General features: G+C 38.4%; 2 protein-coding genes across 3 annotated transcripts; both read right to left on the bottom strand.

Annotated features, from left to right (window-relative positions):
- Positions 1-1,351: 1,351 nt before the first annotated feature.
- On the bottom strand, positions 1,352-10,025 carry gal3st1a (galactose-3-O-sulfotransferase 1a). Of its 2 annotated transcripts, none has more exons than XM_008418733.3 (3): positions 6,426-10,025; positions 4,360-4,506; positions 1,352-3,815 (listed from the first exon to the last, which is right to left on the bottom strand). In XM_008418733.3, the coding sequence occupies exons 2-3, from the start codon at positions 4,485-4,487 to the stop codon at positions 2,666-2,668; spliced, it is 1,278 nt and encodes a 425-aa protein (XP_008416955.1). In that variant the 5' UTR covers positions 4,488-4,506; positions 6,426-10,025; the 3' UTR covers positions 1,352-2,665. The 2 variants fall into 2 exon arrangements, with proteins under 2 accessions (XP_008416955.1, XP_008416954.1); XM_008418732.3 differs by having other exon boundaries at positions 4,360-4,510; positions 6,426-10,024.
- Positions 10,026-12,143: 2,118 nt separating this feature from the next.
- Positions 12,144-22,101, bottom strand: pes (pescadillo). Its single transcript, XM_008418731.3, has 15 exons — positions 21,921-22,101; positions 21,642-21,721; positions 20,962-21,115; positions 20,598-20,707; positions 18,942-19,113; positions 18,752-18,841; positions 17,240-17,356; positions 17,056-17,133; positions 16,727-16,813; positions 14,980-15,110; positions 14,696-14,821; positions 14,274-14,458; positions 13,081-13,217; positions 12,828-12,995; positions 12,144-12,547 (listed from the first exon to the last, which is right to left on the bottom strand). The coding sequence occupies exons 1-15, from the start codon at positions 21,942-21,944 to the stop codon at positions 12,470-12,472; spliced, it is 1,737 nt and encodes a 578-aa protein (XP_008416953.1). The 5' UTR covers positions 21,945-22,101; the 3' UTR covers positions 12,144-12,469.
- Between the last annotated feature and the right edge of the window lie 326 nt (positions 22,102-22,427).

Genomic DNA, 22,427 nt, shown 5'->3' on the forward strand with positions numbered 1-22,427 from the left:
AGTTGGTACAGCTGTTGCTTTACAGCAAGAAGGTTCTGGGTTTGATTCCCGGCCCCGGTCTTTCTGCATGGAGTTTGCATGTTTTTCCTGTGCATGCGTGGGTTTTCTCCGGGTACTCCGGTTTCCTCCCACAGTCCAAAAACATGACTGTCAGGTTAATTGGCCTCTCCAAATTGCCCCTAGGTGTGAGAGTGTGTGTGCATGGTTGTGTGTCTCTGTGTTGCCCTGAGACAGACTGGCGACCTGTCCAGGGTGAACCCTGCCTCTCGCCCTGAACATTAGCTGGAGATAGGCACCAGCAACTCCTGACCTCACTAAGGGACAAAGGTGTAAAGAAAATGGATGGATGGATGGATGGATATCAAAACATGGTCCAAAAAGGTAATTAGCTTTGATTTTGTTGATTTTTCAGAGATGTGATAGTTGGGTCTGCCCTTATTAGGTTCTAAAGGTTTTTCTGTATCTTACAATGCCACAATGCCAGATAAAATCACACAACTTATCCGTCAGCTCCACCCTAAACAAGTATTCTATTTATTTTATGTCTAGGTTTTGCCAAGCAACAACAAGAAGGGAGCACCTGTCCTCTGGGTGATGGACTGCAGTTTTACCTGTCTTGGACAGGTTGTACTGAAATGTGAATTTCCCTCTGGGATTAATAAAGTATATTTATGTATTTATTCATTCATTCATTCTCATCAGACATCAAGCAGCCACCAAAACAGATTTACCATTTTTACAATGATTTGTTCACGGGATGTTACTTTTCTTTTCAGATATAAATGCTCAGAAGGGGCTGGGTGTAGCTTCTGGGCAGACTCACGCCAAAACAACAGACAAAAGGAAACTATCTAAAAATATTGACCTACCAATTCAAAATAAATAAATCAAATAAAAATAACTTACCTCCCAAACCATGATAAACAGGAGAATATCGGGGTCAAAATGAAAGGCAAACAAACTACTCAAATTATTCTACTATGGCACAATGTTGAGGATGTTCTGCAGAGACGCAGGTTCAGGTTAAATGCCTGAATGAGGAGGAATAGCAGAGTGCAGACGGCAGGCGGTCCACACAGTATCATCTTCTTCTTCAACTCATCCACATCTCTAAAAACACTCTTCCACAATTGTGGAACAATGAAATCTGTAAATATATAGGATATAATCAGCTAATTGCCACTACCAAAAACAGAAAAAGTTTAATCTAATTTAATGTCAGACTGAGAGGAAGAAAAAAGAGGTTTGTGTGTGTATGTATTTATCTGGATTACCTGTAACTCTTATGTTTAATGTCTAGTTTATAATTTTTCTAGCATAGTAAAGATGGAAAAATAACATCAGAAGAAACTTTAAGCTTTAAGTTACTTTGTTTTGGTTTGAACATAGAAAATGTTACCTTTTAACTAAATAATAATAGTAAAATTATAATGACTTATTGTCTGTCAATGAGGGATCGTATGGAAACCATTAGGTAGCAGATAAATCAGTGAACAAATAAATCTCTTTAAAAGTACTGAAAACAAGAAAAAAAATCAACAGACATAGAAACAGATGATTTATCATTAAATTAATGCAAATGGAGAAACATGCAATGTTGCAGAGTAATAAAAAAAATATAATAACTTTTTCCTATTGATTTCCTTCTGCCACTGCAGGTCACGACAGCAAGGCTGCATACAATCAGCGATGCAGTTCACGTTTAACACTGTTATTCACCATCAAAGCACAGAAGAGAAATTATATATTTACTTCTCACAATTTAAAACACACAGATATAATCGTTCAGCTAAAAGTCCTGCCAACACAACTTATAGAAGAACATGCTGCTTAGGCCTAACCTTCAGACATTAGATAGAGAAAAGACCATCGAGAAGCAAAATGTAGCTTCTTAACAAATGTGGTATTTGTTAAGAAATCTTAACAAATACCATTAAAGACATTTAAAAAACTATTCTTGTTTTGATTGCATAGAGCTTTACTTCCTTTTTTATTCATTTGATGATTTTCTTCATATTATTCAATAGATATCAGAATAACAGGAATTCGATCTGTTTTTAATACCATGAATTATATAATTACCCTGTTTTAGGCCTTTCAAGTGCTACTCTGAAAGGTAACCACAATTATTACACATATTTATTACAATATAATCAAATTTTGTAGCTTCCCAGAGGGCTATTTCTACAGTAAGACGTTATTCATCTCTTATAATGTTCCTGATATTTTTGTAAGAATATTTTTGTTAGATTTTTTTCTGTTTAATGTTTGGAAAGTTTTACCTTTTAAATGCAGCAGTGTCAGATTTAATACTTGTACATTCACTGTTTTCACACCATATTTTTGCCCTTCATTCAGAATCCATTCATCCAAGTTAAACATTTTCATCAAGGAGGACAGTCTGATATTCACAAATTAATATTATAAACCGTTCTTTCCATGTTCCTTTAAAGATTTAGTTAGTATGGCAACAATTATGATTTCATCAGAGGCTTCTCAGTTCGTTGTGAACGTATCCACTCCCTTTCAGTGTTTCAAACGCTACAGAGTTTTTGCTGTTCTTACAGAGTGTGTTCGGTGTAGACTGTGACATCTGCCAAATGTACTCTGAAATACTTCTCTTCTTCTTTTAATTGGTGACATGGCTTCATGCTCAGAAGCTGTGTCACCAGTTGAGGATGTTTCGAACGTGGCCCCACAGCCTGGTGATCCACAGGTTCACCCCCAGTTCTGTCAGGTACTGAATCTCTGGCATCAACATCTTACGACACGACTTCCGATGTGTTTTGTCCACATTCTTCTTTAGGTTATAGCCCATGATAGATTTTTCTCCTATTGGCTGCCAGGGTTGCATGTCCGTCTCCTGAATGCTGCCGGCTTCCACTGCATGGCCTCCCTCAATGCAGATCGATGCCATCTCTTTGTTTCTTTTCCTGAGTACTGCCACGTCTTTGGCCATACGCAGCCGTCCGTAGGCATTTACCTTCTTCCAAAACGTCTGGTTGAAGTGCTGGTATAGCTTCCAGTCAATGGCATTCCACTCAAGAGCCCTGGCCCTCAGCTCAGGGGTGAGTTTAGACACAGTGGATCCCTTGCGGGCATTGAGCTTGAAGAAGAGCAAGTCATCCATCTCCCAGCATAGAGCGTCTTTGAGCAGGATCAGCGATTCCTCAAAGTGTTCCACCAACATGACCAGATGGAAGCGCTCCGAGATGAATCTGATTCCCTCGTCTACCTGTGGATTCTCCAGCTCCAAAGTGTTGTCAAGTCCAAAGTCAAAGAACAGCAGGTTCTTGAGGTAGAATGAATTAAAGCCCTCTGGGTCAAAGTAGCTGTGTGGGTCAAGCAGGAACTCCGTCAGCTTGTCGTCACCCGGTATGGTCCAGGTAAAAGGCACTACCCGGCCAAAATAGTGGAACGATGACTCAAACAGTTCTGCCGGGTCTCTCAGAATGGTGATGTAGGATGTGTCTAAAGGAAGTAGTTTAGCCACTTCTGGAGCATTGAACCGCATGTGATTACAGATGATGTTGAAGCACATTCCAGGTTTGTAGTCTTTGACCTGGGAACGCTGGAAAAGGGACGGATAAAAGAAGTCGTTCCTGCTGTTGGGAAAGGCAAACTGAAGATGGTGTTTCTCTCCAAAACGGAACAGGATGTTGAGGAAAGTGCTGCTGGCCGTTTTGTGTGTCTTCATGAACATTATGTCCACTTTAGGAGAGCATGACTGGCTGGAGTTTTTTTGGGACATGTTGGTGGATATTTTAGGGTGAAGATGGGACGGACGATGGGCACAGGAGTACGGCACTGGGATCCTGCAGATAGAAAACAAGAAAAGGCTGAAAGGAGGAGATATTTGTAAAAAGTAACTATGCATACCCACTGAATCTTTAGATATTTTGCTACATTTGAAACAAAAGCTTCAATGTAATTCATATTATGTGACTGACCAATATGGTTGTCAATATAAAGTAGCTGTGGTAATTTATTATGTCTCTACCAGCCTATAGAGACTGAAATCCTTTTAAAAGAGCTCTAACTCAGTCAGACTGGGATTAAAACATTGATGCTGACTATTATTTAAACTCTTGTCAGGTGTAGGATCGTTCTTCTGAACTGCTAATAACGGCGATTGACGGGGCTGATCCAATGATCCAAAGCCCAACATTGTGTAAAACATTTTAAACAATGTTTTCTTCTGGAAGGTAAACCTCCATCCAAGACTCAAATCATTGGCAACCTTAAACAGGTTTCCTTCAAATATTTATCTGTATTTAGCTCCCGCCATTGTTCTTTCAATTCTGAATTTTAGACAATGTTTTCTTAAAAACTACGATACTCAAGCGCTGCAAGTCTTACTCAGGTGGGTTGAAGTGGGCTTGTTGGATGGGGAGACAGTAAAGCAGGATCATACAGCTGGTTAGAAGTGTTCCCAGGATGAGGCCTTTGCACATGGACCTCCATTGTCTCCTTTGCTTGCCAGCCATGGTCCAGTAGGTTCAAAGTCTACCTTGAAGAGACAGAAAGCAGTTTTGTAATTTTCATAACCTAATGAATCGGTGTTTTCTTATATTCTCATGTTGCTACAAGCTTGGACTTCAAACTCGTTATTACTGTTTGTTAAGTGGTTACTGCTAATAGGCGATAAGGCTAGAGAACACAATGACGTCGCTTTAAATAATTAACTCAGATCATTCCCCAGGGATTTAATTAGAAAGTGACTCCACATAGATTGCAATCTCGGTTCTCTGGTTTCGGAACGTCCTGAGACAGAAACATGACCGACTGGAAAAAGAAAAATTGCAATGTAATAGCAGAGACAAAGAGGACATTACGTTTCTAGTTTTTAGAAACTTGACTGAGTGGCTGTTTATGGTTTAGAAATAAGTCTAATTGAGGAATGATAAAAAGCAACAAATCATTCACATTGCAAATAGCAGCTCTGCACACAATAATCTTGTGGACTGGAGTATCGCCACGGGTCATAACTGAAGCTGCAGGGGAACATGAGCCAACATGAACTTCCAATTTACATTTCCATACAGCTGCCTTCATGGGGCTCAAGCAGTTTCACATAACCAGGAATCTTTCTGCTGGTGATGTGGGCAGCCAAATTATACGAGGTGACACAGGCTGCAGGTTTTAACTCAGTGGTTAGTAAAAAAAATAAATTATGGTGCTTGTGACCTGAAGTGTAGAGCCTTGTGTTCCCTATTAAAGAATAAATAATGCACTACTGTGGAAAATGATATATGTTCTCTCCTGCAGACTGAGGTAAGATGAGCTACCTGCTGACTCAGCAGAGCACGCCTGAAGATTTACAACTTTAGCTGACCCGATGGTAGCTCGACACAGAGCCATAACGTAGGGAATACACTATAGACATGGGAGGGCTTTATTTCCAGACTTTATTCTCTTTGTTTTATATTAAAAACCCTTTTATCAGAATGAGTTATCTGTATTTAGACTTTTATGTTTCTATTTCATGTTTTAACAAAGGTGTTAGCAAAGTATTTTTAAAATTGAAATTAATTCATTTGAATTCATTGTAGTTTGTGTAAATTGTAGAGAAGTTTTTCTTCCCTTGAGAATTTCTTAATAATGGGGGGAAAAATCCTGTCAGTCTTCAAAATGGTGTTGTTTTGAACACCAAAAAAAAAAAAAAAAAAATCTGGGTTTTTGACTTAACTAAGAACTACAGAACATTCTTGGCATAAATAATTTTCTTCTGTTTTGGAAATCAGCTTGTTTTAAAGGAAAACTGTTGCTGCCGTGCTTACCATGTAACTTACCGTGTAACTTATTGTTAAAAGTTGATGATGTTCAAACTGGCAGAAATTATTTATTTCTATTTTAACTGTTATTCAAGCAATGAAGGTTAAGATCTACATTGAGATTTAATCTAGATCCGGGTTTAAACCATGTGCATCTGTAAAGTGAGAAACTTTGTCCAGAGTTATAGCTACTCTACCGATCTAACCCAGTGGATAACCAGTGAGTGATTCCAAGTTTCTGACAGGGCAAAAAAGATCATTATAAAATAAAAATATGCTGTTCATTACTACATTGGGTCTGTTTTTAAAAGAAATCCCCAGAAATTACATACTTCTGTTTTTTTAAGTATTTTTATCTAAGAAATATAAACAGTAATATTTCAATACAGTAAAATTCAATTCAAAAATTCAAATTCAAAAATATTTTCTTAATCCCAAAGGGAAATTAAATGTTAAATAGAGATATGTCTAGTTTGTCTAGGTGTACACAAATAAAAGAAGGCTAAGATTAACATTTCTTTAAGAAATCACATCCATTTTCTGTGCAATTACTTGAAAAGGCTGTAAATTATCAGAAACATTGCAGTCTTTTTTACAAATTACACAAAACCTCAGCTATATATCTCAAAACATATGAGAGGAACTTCTTACCTTCATGCATTTACCCTAAGAGAAACAAGTGCACAAGACAGAGCATTCTTCAAAGTCGTCCTACTCCACCATGTTGTCCATCCATCTCCAGGTGATTCGTGGAAGACAATCTCCTTATTGAGGCTCCTCTTGTGTCTGATCTTAACACTCTCATTCTGACTCCTGTGATCGTCTCATCACGCGCCCGACGCCGCAGCTCCCATTCATCTATTTGCTGTTCCTCCTCTCCTCTTTCTCCCCCGTCACTCTGCGTGCACACCTGATGCCTCCGACCTGTGCTGCCTCCTCCCTTCACTTTCAATTCCAAAACTGATCCTGCTGAATAGAGCACAGCAGGGAGGCTCATGTAGACACCTGTGACGTCAAAGTCTCTCTGTCAGGGGACATGAACAAGTCGGTGAGCATGAAAAAAAAAAGAAGGAGTGCAGGGAGGGAGAGCAGGAGAAGGAGAGGGAGGAGAGAGGCCGTATATAGTCCCTATTCTGTGTCCACACACAGAGGGCTATTGAGTGTGGACACTGAAGTCTGAGCTGCATGCTGACAGGAGGAGTGGAAAAAGGCATAAAAAGGACAAATGCAGAAATCCAAAGAACAAAGGCACTAATTGTTCCAGCTGATCAAAACTGCACTGTCTATTGTCTGAAATGCTTATTTAGCAAGCTGGAGCTCTGCATGTGGTAGGATGAATAAACACAGTACGGCTTCTACATTTTGCACAACAGGAGCAACAAATTATATACGAACAAACACTTCCCTTTTCGTAATATCAGTAATCCTACCTGCAACTGCAAGTGCCTGCTGTTTAATCCTGTTCGGAAGTCAATACCGTCCTGAAATATTTTAGCTGATACGAGTTTTCATGTCCCATGAACTGTTTCGCATTTTAAAAGCATCACAGTATCTTAAGACTGTATGACATTATAGACCAAAAATAACTGTGAAGTGAAAGGAAAAACATACATTTAAAAAAAAGAAATAAAATTCACAATTTGAAAATCAGAAAATTGTATTGTACATATGTCTTTATCCCCCTCGGTGTACCCTAATTAAAATTCAGCATGACCAATTGGCTTCTCATGCCTTCAACACACTAGAATCCATGTATTTGTAATTTAGTGTCAACATAAACACAGCTCTGGTAATATAAAACTGAAAGTGTTTGGAAACCTAGCACTGCACATTACCCTGAATGCACCATCCACACACTGGAACATGGTGGTGGCAGCAGCATCATACAGCTGGAAGAGGAAAGTTGGCCAGAGCTGAAGGTAGATGGAGGTAACTGCAGAGCAATCCTGAGCGACGGACCAATAGCTAGGTTTGCCTGGAAGCAGAGAGTGATAATTACTAAAATCATACAGCCAGAGCTACAAAAGGATGGTTTGGATCAACACGTATTTATGTATTCGAATAGTCTGACGGTTCAGTTTATTTATATAGCGTCAGTTATATATGTCGTCTCAAGGCACCTACGAAAAAAAAAAATTCAGTTCAATCACACATTTATTCCAATTTATCAACCAATATCACTTAGTTATTTAAAGGACTTTAAAAGTTTCTATCTAAGGAAGCCCGGCAGACGGAATCGAGTCATTGACTTGTTGCATTCACTCCTGCTGTCAAAGCCCAGGATCAAGTCTAATTGAGAATCTGGGAGAAGACCTGAAATTTTATATTTACAGTCACTCTGCAGGTAGAGCTCTTTTTACAAAGAACAGGGAAAGATACATCTCCTTCCATATTTTCCTTTGAAAGGAAATGTGAACACAACATAAATTATGCCTTCCAGCATATCTATCACACTAAACAAACATTGGAGTCTGTGACCGTAACGTGACAAAATTTGCAAAAGCAATGAAGGTTGTGGGAATACTTTTGCAGGGCAAGGTGTTATCTGTGATGTGCAAAAGGCATAAGCCACATTTGTGGAAATGCTGTTCCTAATTATTTCTTGTGTAAGACAGCAGTATTTCAGTATAACATGAGCATTCCACTGCGGCTGACGAGTCTGTTTGGCTCTGCATGGCAGGATGTAGCAATATGCTGCCACAATGCCTCGCCCAGTGCAGTACACCCCAACTCCATCTCCCGTTTACCGAAGCTGGGATCTGTAGAAGACAGACTCGATCTATGCTGCCCATCCCACATTCGTCAAGCCGGAGCACAACACTGCCCCTTTTGTTCCACTGGGAATGCCTCTGCCTTCAGGCGCCCCCACCAAGTGTCAGGTCGAGACTCGAGCAGGGTGGGCATGCGTGGAATGCGGAGCCGGGTGTAAGCAGCGTTAGGAAGCTGGGGAGAGTGGAGTGTGATGGGCGAGCCCACTGCCCTCAAGATCAGAGCTGCTCATCAGAGGGTGGAAGGCCTGATCCCCATTCGTCATCGACGCCCACCGCTGCTGGCGTAGACCAATCAATGAATGAGTCCCGCAGCACAAGCACAGTGACCTCAGCCTCGGCCCACTGCTCCAGTGGGAACTCTTGTGATTTACTGCATCTTCTCAACATCTGTGCACAGCTGAAGGAGGCAAAAGAACAAGACCGTAAACCCATGGCTTATTTTCATAATTAATCATTTAGTACAGGGATTCTACACACACACTATTTCAGATTCTTATTTTGAAAAAGTTCTATAAATTTTGAAACATTCTGGGCATTTTATCACAAAACAAGTGCCGATTCATCTTTTATTTTCCACACAGTTATATCCAGAATAACGTCAGTGTGTTAACAAAAAAAAAAAGTGAGTAAAGCTTAAAATTTTAATAGCTTTTATATCCATTCAGCCAAATCAACTGGGAACGCTCCATAATCTATTCCCATGCAGATCATGATGAAAAAATGTGTTGTCATTCAACAGAAAGTGAGAAAAAAATTTATTAGTTGGCTCAACAAAACAGCAGCGTCTGCATTTATTTAAATTGAAAAACACAAACTGCAAAAATATTTAAGAAATTCTTTAGGACTTAGCTTTCCTTTGAATCGATTTATCTACAAACAGCAGCTCATAAATGTTGTCTCAAGGCACCCTGATGAATGAAGTTCAATTAATTAAGTAAATTACAAGTCTATTACATATTCAGTTGGATCCTGGGTAGAAAACAATACTTCATTTTTTCACTGAACTATTATTTAGCTGTATTATCCATGTTTCTATGAGCTGCTTCTCACTTGTGTTGCCTGGAACTTAACATCTTCTGGAAATGGGCCCATTTTCCAGCTCAGGACATTGAATTTCACTTCACAGGTCCTCTGGAGTTCTTGGGTTTGCCTCAGAAACAACACATTTAATATTAAACCCAAATGTTTTCTATTGGGTTCACTTCATGAAGTTTATCTTGTCGATTTGGAGCCAAAATGGGTTTTGCTTTGTGGTGTGTTAGGTTCAGTCTTACTGGGAAAAAACTGTTTAATAGCATCTCCTCCTTTAGTCTAAGACAACAAAACACTAAAGCATTTTGATCCATTTATTCTGATCCCTTAATTCCTGGTTTGAGAAGAAATCATTTCAGTATTTTTTGAGAAGCACCTTATATTATTGTTTTAAATTCAACATTTGTGGCTTCTCCGTCAGACTAAATTCAAAAGCTTCATATACAGTGGTGTGAAAAAGTGTTTGCCCCCTTCCTCATTTCCTGTTTTTTTGCATGTTTATCCCACTTAAGTGTTTCGGAACATCAAACCAATTTAAACAATAGTCAAGGACAACACAAGTAAACACAAAATGCAATTTGAAAATGAAGGTGTTTATTACTAAAGGAGAAAAAAAATCCAAACCATCATGGCCCTGTGTGAAAAAGTGATTGCCCCCCTCGTTAAAATATACTATAACTGTGGTTTTTAACACCCGAGTTCAATTTCTCTAGCCACACCCAGGCCTGATTATTGCCACATCTATTTTCAATCAAGACATCACTTAAATAGGAGCTGCCTGACACAGTAAAGTCCACCAAAAGATCCTTAAAAGCTACACATCATACCGAGATCCAAAGAAATTTAGGAACAATTGAGAAAGAAAGTAATTAAGATCTATCAGTCTGGAAAGGGTTATAAAGCCATTTCCAAAGCTTTGGGAATCCAGCGAACCACAGTGAGAACCATTATCCACAAATGGCGAAGACATGGAACAGTGGTGAACCTTCCCAGCAGTGGCCGGCCTCCCAAAATTACCCCAAGAGCGCAGCGACGACTCATCCAAGAGGTCACAAAAGACCCCACAACAACTTCCAAAGAACTGCAGGCCTCACTTGCCTCAGTTAAGGTCAGCGTTCATGCCTCCACCATCAGAAAAAGACTGGGCAAAAATGGCCTGCATGGCAGAGTTCCAAGAAGTAAACCACTGCTGAGCAAAAAGAACATTAAAGCTTGTCTCAATTTTTCCAAAACACATCTTGATGATCCCCAAGATTTTTGGGAAAACATTCTGTGGACCGATGAGACAAAAGTGGAACTCTTTGGAAGGTGTGTGTCCCATTACATCTGGCGTTAAAGGAACACGGCATTTCAGAAAAAGAACATTATACCAACAGTAAAATATGGTGGTGGTAGTGTGATGGTCTGGGGCTGTTTTGCTGCGTCAGGACCTGGAAAACCTGCTGTGATAAATGGAACTATGAATTCTGCTGTCTACCAAAAGATCCTGAAGGAGAATGTCCGACCATCTGTTCGTGAACTCAAGCTGAAACGAACTTGGGTTCTGCAGCAGGACAATGATCCTAAACACACCAGCAAGTCCACCACTGAATGGCTGAAGAAAAACAAAATGAAGACTTTGGAGTGGCCTAGCCAAAGTTCTGACCTAATTCCTATTGAGATGTTGTGGTATGACCTTAAAAAGGCCGTTCATGCTCGAAAACCCTCTAATGTAACGGAATTAGAACAATTCTGCAAAGATGAGTGGGCCAAAATTCCTCCAGAACGCTGTAAAAGACTAATTGCAAGTTATCGCAAATGATTGGTTGCAGTTGTTGCTGCTAAGGGTGGCCCAACCAGTTATTAGGTTTCGGGGGCAATCACTTTTTCACACAGGGCTATGATGGTTTGGATTTTTTTCTCCTTTAATAATAAACACCTTCATTTACAAATTGCATTTTGTGTTTACTTGTGTTGTCCTTGACTATTGTTTAAATTGGTTTGATGTTCTGAAACACTTAAGTGTGACAAACATGCAAAAAAACAGGAAATAAGGAAGGGGGCAAACACTTTTTCACACCACTGTAATTGTTTTAGTTCTGATAAATGAAAACCTTTTCACTTTCTTCTAATTACTGGCAGTCTTCAAAGTCTTTGATTCACTAAAACAGTTTTCAGTTTTCATCCTCTTGTTTCCATTTTCCCATTTTTATTCAATGTGCAATAATAAATAACTGTCTGTCTGTACAATAATAAATAACTGAGATGACCCCATTTTCAGTTTCTTTTAGGCTTTCCTTTGTTCTTAAAAAACGATTAGATGTTGGTTTTTCTAAAGAATGAATGACCTCGCTGCTTGAACTCCACTATGTAATCATTTTCCACCTTATCGCGTTTCAAATAACTCAGTCACAATCTGCAGCTTGCAGCTCGTGACTGCAGGGTCTGTCGTTTTTGTATTACTGTGTTACAACTATTAAACATTTTCTGTGTAGAAATAAACATGCATTGGAACCACGATGTGAAACGACTGCCACCAGATAATGAAAAAATTAAATAAAATTTGTTGTAAAATAAGCAGATCTGATGGATGTTGAATAAGTTTTTACTTTAAAATGCAAATCACTTCAAACAGACATAAAAATGTGGCAAATGTTCTACAATGTAGAGTAAGAAAACTCAAAGTTGACAACAATTGGCTTTAAATCAATAATTACACAGTCAGCATATGAAGCATCCTTGATTTCTGTATAAATGCATACATGAGGCCAATGCAACCAGACACAGAGGTGGCATGTGCTTGAAGCAGAGAGCTCACAGATGCAGTTTCAGGTTTTATGAAATGCCAACTTGCCCCACTAATTCATAAAGTTTTATACATAAAGTCAGGTTCAGACTAAATCATCAAAGGAGTTATTTTCTTGCTTTTTTCTTCTTCTTGGCTTTCTCAGCATCATCATGTGCTTTCCTCTTGGCAGCAAGCTTGTTCGCCTGTTAGAGGAGATTGATTCGTGTTAATGAAAAAGAGAAAATACCAGCTTTACAAGAATTTCAGGGTCGTGAACTGTAGGGGTCATGGCCAGGTGTGGGTGTGATATGAACAGCAGTCAGATAGTACGGCGAGACATTCCTGGATAAAAACTCAGTTTTAACAGTAAGGTACACAAGAGATAAAAAAGCAGAACAATGTTTCTTTTTTTTTCACACAACTAAACAGTCCTATCAACTAGAGAATTTAAACTATGGAGAAGAAAAGCAAACTAAAACTCACCTCTCTGACTTGTCTCTTCTTTCCAAACATGATCTTGTCATACAGGTACTTCTCCTTTTTCTTCATCATCATGATGGCCAGACGTTTTTCCTCTGCCTTCTCCTCCTGCTCCAAGCGAGCGCGATTTTCTGCCTTCACTTTTCCAGGCGTCACTTTAACTTGAAGAGACTAAAAGGCAGAGAGGAACATGTCAGAGAATCCAAAAACTTTTTCTGGGGGGAAAAAAAAACCCAGAAGGACAAATATTTCTTACCTTCCCCTGAGATCTTTGCTCCTCCATCTTTTTGAGGTTCTTCTCTTCAGCCTCCTCTTCATCATCTTCCTCCTCTTCATTTTCATCTTCTTCCTCTTCCTCCTCTTCATCTTCCTCTTCTTCCTCATCTTGTTGAGCTATACCAGGAAAAAAAAAAACATGTACCCCTTTAACATGATAAAACAATAGATTGCTGGTTTTCAGTCCGTATTCAACAGAAACATTTCACATTAAAATGAGTTTAACTGGTCTGAGGGATGGTTTGGATGTTTTTGAAGGGATTTTTTGTGAAAAAACAATGATTATTAAAAATAAAAACTTTGTGAACTTTGTGATAGAGAGCCAAAAATGGATCAGAGTGCCACACAAAGTTGGTCCAGGGGCCACAAATGGCCTCTGGGCCACACTTTGGACAAAACTGCTGTTAAAATAATCCTGTGGTTTTCTGAATGAAACAGATTTCATCATGTACAAAGGTAAACAAAAACCTCTAAAAAGTAATTATACATTTTTTAAATCCTACTGTTCCTACAATTTGAAATCAGGAGTGAAATCAGGAGTACAATATTCTCCACAACAAATCATTTGAATACCACCTGCTAAAGTAAACCAGTCTTCTGATTGAGGACATGCATTTTTACCATAATAAATTATTCTAACAAATAATCCTTATTAGGTAGGAAACATAGCTGCCTTTTGATTTCAAATAACGGCATTTGGGTAAAGTTTGCCATTTTCGTTTAAAATCTTTTGACAAACAGTGAAACTACTGAAAAGCTGAAGGTTAGCACTCAGCTGCATCTTTCATCTTTTAGCAACTATAGCTTAATAAAGGGTGTTCTTCTTGTGCCGTGTTTACAACTAGTAATAGTCCTTCATGAAGTACGTCTCAGAATAAATTTTCCAAGTCACTCCGGATATTAAAGCAGACTTGACTGAGACAGAAAGGTAATAAAGCAAGAGAGATTAAATGACCAGAAATGTTCAGTGCAAGAGGCCCACCGTGAAGGCTCAGGGTTCCTCTGAGATGCTATACAGGTCACTTCATTTTGAATGGAGGGAAGAGGCAGCAAAAAAAAAAACCCTCCAGAGCTAGTTCCCTTCAAATGTTTCTGCAGCACAAATGTTACTGGGTGAAACTGAGTGGAGGTCACTGCCATCTAACTCCATCAAAACAAACTTCTGGTCCATACCAGGTTTCTCTCCTCGCTGCAAGGCCATTATCTTCAGCTTCTCTGGGGGAACATAGTCTCCTTCCTTCTCTTCCACAAATGGAGACAGGTGAGGAGGCAGAGTCACTCCGAGAAAGTAGTCCTCCACAGGCAGGCGCATTTTAGTGTTGACACTGTCATACACCCACTGGGGCTGGATGTAGTACCTAGAACAGCAGCAGAAAAGATTAAATTATAAAAAGTCTCTTTGCTGAGAAGTTTTTAATTCAGTCTTGAAAGTTCAAAGCACAGGATAGGATCGTTAGACTTTCAAAAATGACAAAGAAGAGCTTTAAAGGAGCTACTGTGAAGTGAGTAAGGGGTTTATTGGTTATAATCAGATGTTTCTGATGCTTTAAACGGCAACAGAAGCCTGGAAGTGATGAAACAAATGTTTCCTTTACCTGTTCATGTACTGTTTGTCCACATTAGGTCTGTCAACAATCTGATGTGTGATAGTCTCATCCGTGACATCATACGTGCTTCCAATGCAAACAGATTTATCCCAGGACACCTCACCACCGAAACACCTGGAAACACCAAGATTTAAATCCTTTTAAATTCTGACAAAATGCTCAAACGCCGCTTTTCAAACACTAAACTCTGACTTAGTAGCATTTTAACAGAAGCAGACGTTCGTTGTCGGCTTTACTACCCTGTGGCTTTAGCAACGTTGTGTCTTTCTCACCTGATGACAAATGCCAGCGACTCTCTGGGCACTTCTCTGTTGATGAAGAATTTGAGCCCCTCAAATATCTTTTTCTGGGTTTCCAGCTGTTTCTGCTCTTTCTCCCTGGCTTCCATCTTCTCCATGTCCTCCTGAGGACAAAACACAGTTCTCATGGTTTTTATTCACGAAGCCTTCAGTAGAAGACAATAGACTTAAAGTTATGTTTTTCTACCTATATTTATTACTTATTACATTTGAATAACTAGTTGCATTTTAATAGTAATGTAACAAAAAAGAATGAATCATTAGTCATTTAGACCAATATTTATCTTATTTTATCCAGAGAAACTTCTTCTAGCCTATAAATTATGGAGTGCTTATACTTAGAACAGGAGTATCTAGTTTATATATTCAGGAATTAGAACAGACTTAGAATCCAGAGAAAATGCTTATTACCTTAAATCAAAATCGTTAGAATAAGAATCCAGAGAAACCCCTAATAGTTTATAAATCACGGACTACTTATTCCTAAACATGGGGTTGTTTTCTTTTTTCTTCTTTTGCCCTTTCCTTTGGTTTGTTGTTTTGTTGTATTTCCATCTAATTCATGTAAAGCGCAATGAATTGCCTTGTTGCTGAAAATGTGCTATATCAATAAAAAGACCTTGTGTGACTCGTGATGTAAAAATAACATCTTTGTTCTGATCATCCCGAACTAACACACAACCATGTGTGCAAAAGATCTTCAATAAACCAAAATAATGGAATCCCAACTCCATTACGCATCATACGCGTAAAACAAACAATTTCACTAAACTTACAGTGCTTTGTCGAATTATTTAAAGATGGGAAATATGATGACCTCCATCGGTCAAAGGAGCGTTTATGATTGTTGAAACTCCTAAAATCGAATTAAGAGCGGTGTGTTGCCTTGTGAACTGGAAGAAAAGTGGGACACAATCATCTTTGATTGATGTGGTGGTAAAAAGAAAAAAAATGCCAAAGAAACTCTTGAAGAAAAGGTTTTAGTTTGCGAAAAAACAAATAAGACTCAGGAGCAATAGAAGGTCCTGTGATGCGATGAGTCCAGATTTACTCTCTTTCAGAGCAACAATCTGGGGCTTGACAGACCATGAGTCACTACGCAGAAGCAAGTGGGCAAAAAATAAAGATCCAAACTCAACTTTTCAGATTTTATTGACATAAAAATCTAAAATCTCTCAAAATCATTCCACTTTGAGGGGGTCGATGGCGTAAAATCACAATAAAACACAAAGTCTGAAGCTGCAAGCTCAAAATTTCAGTGCCCGGGAACATAATTGCAATGCACTGCAAGCTGTTATTTTTTATTGCCCACCATTGTTTTGTGGGACGTTGGAAGGCACAGCGGAGGCCCTAGGAGGGATTATTCCTGAGTTGGTGAAATACATGCAGCATGTAATCGTTCCTAAAAAAGTTTTGCCTGTTCATGGAAAGTCCCTGTGGTGAAGCAGGGCCCACTGGTTGATCACTTCAAATCATTTGGGTAAAACAAGCTTCTCAAGTGAGAACTCCTGTTCATAGCAACCCAACATAAAGCTGTAAATCCCTAGTTAGGCGCTGCATCTCCAAGAGGTGTCAATCCTCCACTGAAAAAATGTCACCTTCCACCTCTGAGATTAATTACTTCCTAATGGCGTGTACGTGTTTTGATATTTCCACGAAAGACGTTTGTTTTTAACATCTCTCTAACAACCAAGAGTATTGTGGTATTTTGTATTCTTACCTCTTCATCAGGAAACTGATCGAGTTTAGCCTCCTCCTCCTCTGAGGAAACAACACGTGCCAGGCTGGAACTAAGAGCTGAAAGTTTCTGCAGAGAGGATTAGACATAAAATCAGTTCATCGTAACTATTGATACATTTACAATTTAACTTAAGAAAACTAAGAAAAACACAAGCATCTGTCCAGATGTTTGCAGGTAAAACTGTTAATTAAAAGCTTGAAGTGGCAAATGGTGCTTATACTGTCAAAATATATATAAAAAAGAATAAATGAATAACTGATCTGGTGATGACTGAAAACTTTACAGTTTATCAAAGAAGATGGACTTACCTCAGTGTGGCTCTCTGAAGTCATGGCATAGTCCTCTTCATCGACTTCTTTGAGCTCTGATTCTGCTTTACTATCCAGCTGCAGGGAGCGAGGAAACACTAGCTGAGTTCACGCTGGACATATATTTGCATTATTTTAATTATAGGGGCTGTAGAAATCCCTTGAAGCTTTTAGAGTCAGATACCTTTGGAGGGTACACCAAGTTGAGAGACTGGTAGAGTCTGAAGTTGACAAACCCCAGGAGAGTCGTATACAACTCTGTGAAAGTTGCCATGACTCTGTAGTCGACATCTGTTGGGTGCTGGAAGAACAAAAACCTTCAGCTTCACAAGAATTTAGAGTTAAAAAACAAAAGTTCAATCACAATATCTCACTCATATGAAACATTTGTTGTATCTATACATATAGATACAGCAGAAGCATTGATAGAGTTTTTAACTAAATGTATCCACTTTGACAAAGTGGACCCTTTAAATATTAAGTTTTTATTCAAGACATTGTCACAAACTTGTTTTAATTTGAATCTGGAAACGACACCTCTCATGAAACGTAAAACCTGAACACTTTTTTTCTGCGTTTACAGGAACACACTTCCATAATTACTGAAATAGAAACCTGCTTTTGACTTTTATAACAATTCAGTTTCATGAAAGGCTTCTTTTAGTCCATTTTGTGGGTGAATTTACTCAAACAGCCAGACTGGGACATGTTGTCGACTGTTTTAAACATCCTTATAAACAGGTTTTGTTACAGTAGAATAGCTAATTTAACCGTACTCAAACTATCCTTGCATCTTATTTGTGAAGGTCTCAGACAGTGTTTTTGATCTTACAATGATTTTCACATCCACTTCATGCTGTGTTACAACACTCTGCACCTGATGTGACATGTCTGTCAGCAATTAGCTACTTTTACATGGAATAAATATTAGGCAGGCTAAATTATTCTACAACAGATACTGCATTTATTACAATACAATTTACTGACTTTTTTTTTTAAGTCAGTACTAGACTCTACATTAAATATCCCTAAGCCAGCAAACAGGGTACTGAATGTTTCTTTTTCACATGACAGTATGAAAGGAGTTTTACTTTTTTGACTTGGCTTTTGTCACAAAAAAACTTTGCAATAAACTGTCCAATTCATCTCTAAAAAAAAGCTGTATGGTCAAAGGAAATCTGAAATGACTGCATTAAAAGCCAACGCAGCACAGAAAAACTAAAAGTTAGTTTAGGGAAACCAAAAAGATTGATTAAGCTGAAATGATTGAGTTAAAAAAAACATTTAAACATCTTGTTATCCATTTCCAGGTTATGCTTATAGGACATGCCAACTTTTTCACTTGTTAGCACAAGCTTTACAAGACTATTTTGAGGGTTCACATAACAGTAACTTAATAGTGAAGCTTTTTCTTGTCCAGGCAGAACTTTTTAATTGAATTCACGGATGGGCTGACTTAATCAAGCTACGCAAACACACAACATCAGAGAGGAGAAACCGATGCTATCTGCATATAATTGCAGCAACTGAACAGGATGGGACCATGACAAAGCTAATTGTAGTTTTCTTGCCATGTTTGATGACTCAGCATCTCACGCTGACAAAGGTGTCCCAACCTTCATTTCAATCCCACAATAATAGCATAACTGCTTATTAGCATAACCTCTGTGGGCAACAAGCAGCCATCTGCACTTACATCATGGGAGAACTGATATGGCACCAGCCATGTAATGAGCTGTCCCATGACCTCAGCTTGGTAATATATTCCCTTGATGGAGAGGAAAACCTATGAGGAATAAAAGCAAAGCGTTTAGATAATGTTTAATAGATGTTTATAAAACCATAACGCCCCCGCCCTCCACTTGGTCTTCAGGAAAAACTGTCACCTTTCTGAGCGCACGAGACGCAATCACATAGTTCATCCACTCCACAGTGAGGCGCCTGCACAGCTGGATTGTCTGCACATGACATTTCCCTGTTCGGGCGAACGTGGAGAACAAAAAACCCATGCAGAGGGCGTCGTCGATGTCACGCAGGGCGTCAATAAAGGTGGGGTACCTGCCAAAAAACAGCAAAACCAGTAAGACGCTAAATGCACTCGCTGTAGACAGTGGATCTGAGATGTACACACCTGTCAAAATACCAGCGTAGGAAGATGTAAAAAAAAAACCCCAAGTAAAAAAAAAAATAGTTAAATCAAAAATAATTTCAGGTTTTAATTGGATACAATCCAATCCAACTGAAATCCCAATTTTTTGAAAGGGAATAAAAGTTCAAAAACCTGGTAGTGCAAGTGTACATACACATCCTTAAGCCAACACATTTGAAGCATCTTTTGGTTACATTTCAGCATGCAGTGTTGTTCTCTGGTAGGTGACAATCACCTTGAACTGTAAATATCTCTCAGCTGTGCCTTTCAAAACTTCTCCAAATCTCTCAGCTTGTTGGAACAAGTCTTGACAACAGAACTTCTTAAGTGAGTCCACAGATTTCTCCCAGGTTCTGGCTACAACATCCCAAACTTTATGAAGCTATTTTGCAGATCTGGATACTTAGACCAACAGTAATGCCAGAAAATTATAAAGCCTATGTCTTTAGCTGTACAGCAGGCAGATTTTGATCAAAAGCTGAATGGCATCTGGAAGCATCACTATCCAACTATCACTAAAAGATTTCCGTGACCTAAAACAAAAAATTGCAAACACCCATAAAATTGTTGCTCATAATTAAAGAAGACCTAGAAACTGTACAACTCTGCCATCTGCTGACTAAAGTTAGTTCCTCAGGGCCCAAGTTTGCCAAAATATATAAAATTTAATAACTGTAAAATAATATAAGCTACATGTTGTATGGAAGACATTTGTATATGGTGGTACATGTGCAGATTGTTTAACTTTCAATAAAAATAGCACAGTGAAAACATATTTTGCAGGTTTGGAAATTAATGTTTTCATGACTGTAAATATATAATTTACATTTGTCTACTTAATAAATCAAGAACAGCTAAGAGGTGTTGCAACAGATAAAATATAGACAAAGATCTCAAAGCAGGCAGGGTTTTATGATGCAACAATCAAGACTTTTTAAAGCAGCATAAAAGACTGAAGCCAAAGTTGAGGACCAGAGACAAAGTCTTGCAAGATTGGTTGGAACTGATCTACTTGGAAGAATTATTTATTTACACAAATAAGGCAGAGAATGTATAAGACAGAGAATGGTGAGCGGAAATATGGCAAAATATTCTCTAAACTGATGAGACATCTTAAGCCTTCAGCTGAATGCTTTAAACATCTGTAAACAGATTGTTTACAAATGGAAAGACAGCAGTTCAAAACTGAGACCCTGCAAGCAAAAGTGAAGCACGTTGGATGGCTCATAGCTCTCCAGTCTAAGCAGAATAACTGTTTTCTGTTTTGCTTAAACTTTTCTAAGCCATATTTTTTGTCCTTTTTCTTAAAACTGACTAAATCTAATTTAAGCTGACACCCCAGATCTAACCTGCTTTATCCCCCCACAATGAGTATGGAGAATAACTTTCCTACCTTTCTTTCACAATGTGGTCCAATTTATAGGCTGGCTTGTTCTCTTTCAGCCTTTCAACAGCAGACCACTCTGTTTTTCCATAAGCCCTCCTTAGTTTACGCACAAAGATCTGTTGGAAAAAGAAAACACTTTAAGGGTAAATTTGCCGTTCTGTGTGGGGGTTTCAATTCAATAAAATTACTGAAAACTATTGTTAATATCAGACTCACAAAGACGAGTAGAACACAAAAAATGTTTGAACTGGGAAGTTTTTTTTTTCTTGATAAAGTTATAAAATAAAATTAATGACAGATAATCAAATATTATTAAATACTTCAGATTTTAGCTTGAGGCTTGTTGAAAACTTGAACTTCATTTAAATACCTTGTACTCTCTGAACTTGGACACAATTGGCTCATGCAGCAGAAACCGGATGTCTTTGAGCAGGTAGAAGGTCCTTGGAGCAGTGGAGCCTTTGTTCACCTTCTTCTTGTGTTTCGGCTCATGTGGATAAATTCCTTTAAGGATGCACAGCCGCCTAAAATTCAATGGGAAGGATTTTTAAAATACATTTCTAGAGTTTATTAAGTCTACATGCACATCTAAAATGTAATGAATGAACAGAAAATGGTTTACAGCTAGATAACATTTCACAGTCATCAATCTTTATAGTTAAGAGGGCTTAATAAAGCAAAATAAAAGATAATTAAATAAAAAGTTAACTTTACCACATCAGTGGATGGTTGCTTAATTTATCAATGCCATCTGTCTTCTACTCATGAGATGATTTCAGTCAGTTTATTGTGTGAATCAGAAAGCCTAATGCCTTTATTTTAAATTGTTTTTCAATCAAAAGAAGTCTCTGTTCAGGAGTGTGTATCTCAATGAAATTTAACTCAACGTAATAAGTTATGGAGCTCATGAAAGACAGTCATGAGCTCCATAATGACATTTTCAATTTTTTTATTAAACTAATACAATTAAGTGACGCTAAAAACAGAAGGGATCGTGTCACTGCTGGACTCCACCGCACAGTGTTTAAGAACATGCTGAACATCACATACCTGAAGTCAGGGAGGCTCAGCATGAGCTTCTTTCGTGCTCTGTTCCTGGTGATGTAGTTGGTGGCAGAGCCCCGCTCATACTACAAAACAATAGAAAGTCATCTTTAACTCATTTAATCCGTATGCTCCTGATCAGATTCAAGAGAAACTTTACTTTCGTATACAACTCAGACTAGTCGACGGTTTGTGACTCTGAAAACAAACTTTAGCTAGCCCTGCTAGCCAGCTACCCCGATAATTGTTTATTTTAGCGTTATTGAGTCTGGCAGAAACGCTTACCTTTTTCTTCTGAAGACCCCCCATTTAGAGACTTGTTGAAAACTTGCTGTCACTCCACAGCACTGAAAGAAAATCTTATTTACTGAAACAAATAACAAGCTAACAGATGGACGCTACGCCGCAGCTGCACGTGTTGTCTGACATGCGCAAGGAGTTACACCTAAACGTAAGCAGCAGGACCCAGGGGTTGACCGTTATCCGCCTGAACGCAATATTACGTATATAAATAACTTTAATGTTTTAACGATGCTCTGTAGTAAAGTTATGAATGTACTTAGATAAAACCTATACGTAATATTAAACAATGAATAAAAAACATATTTTTTAGTTTCAGAAAAAAATATAAATATAATTTAATCAAGTTAATCGATTTAGACGTACGTGTGCGTGCGTGTCACTTTTTCCCCTCTGAAACTAGCCCTTGTATATTCACATTTCTTAGGTCAAAATTATCAATGATGGTTAATTTTACTATTTTAAACTTGCTCATGGATGTTAGTCCATTCT

This window comes from Poecilia reticulata, chromosome 9, assembly GCF_904066995.2.
Source record: "Poecilia reticulata chromosome 9, P_reticulata-male-v2, whole genome shotgun sequence".
NCBI classification, from domain to species: domain Eukaryota; kingdom Metazoa; phylum Chordata; class Actinopteri; order Cyprinodontiformes; family Poeciliidae; genus Poecilia; species Poecilia reticulata.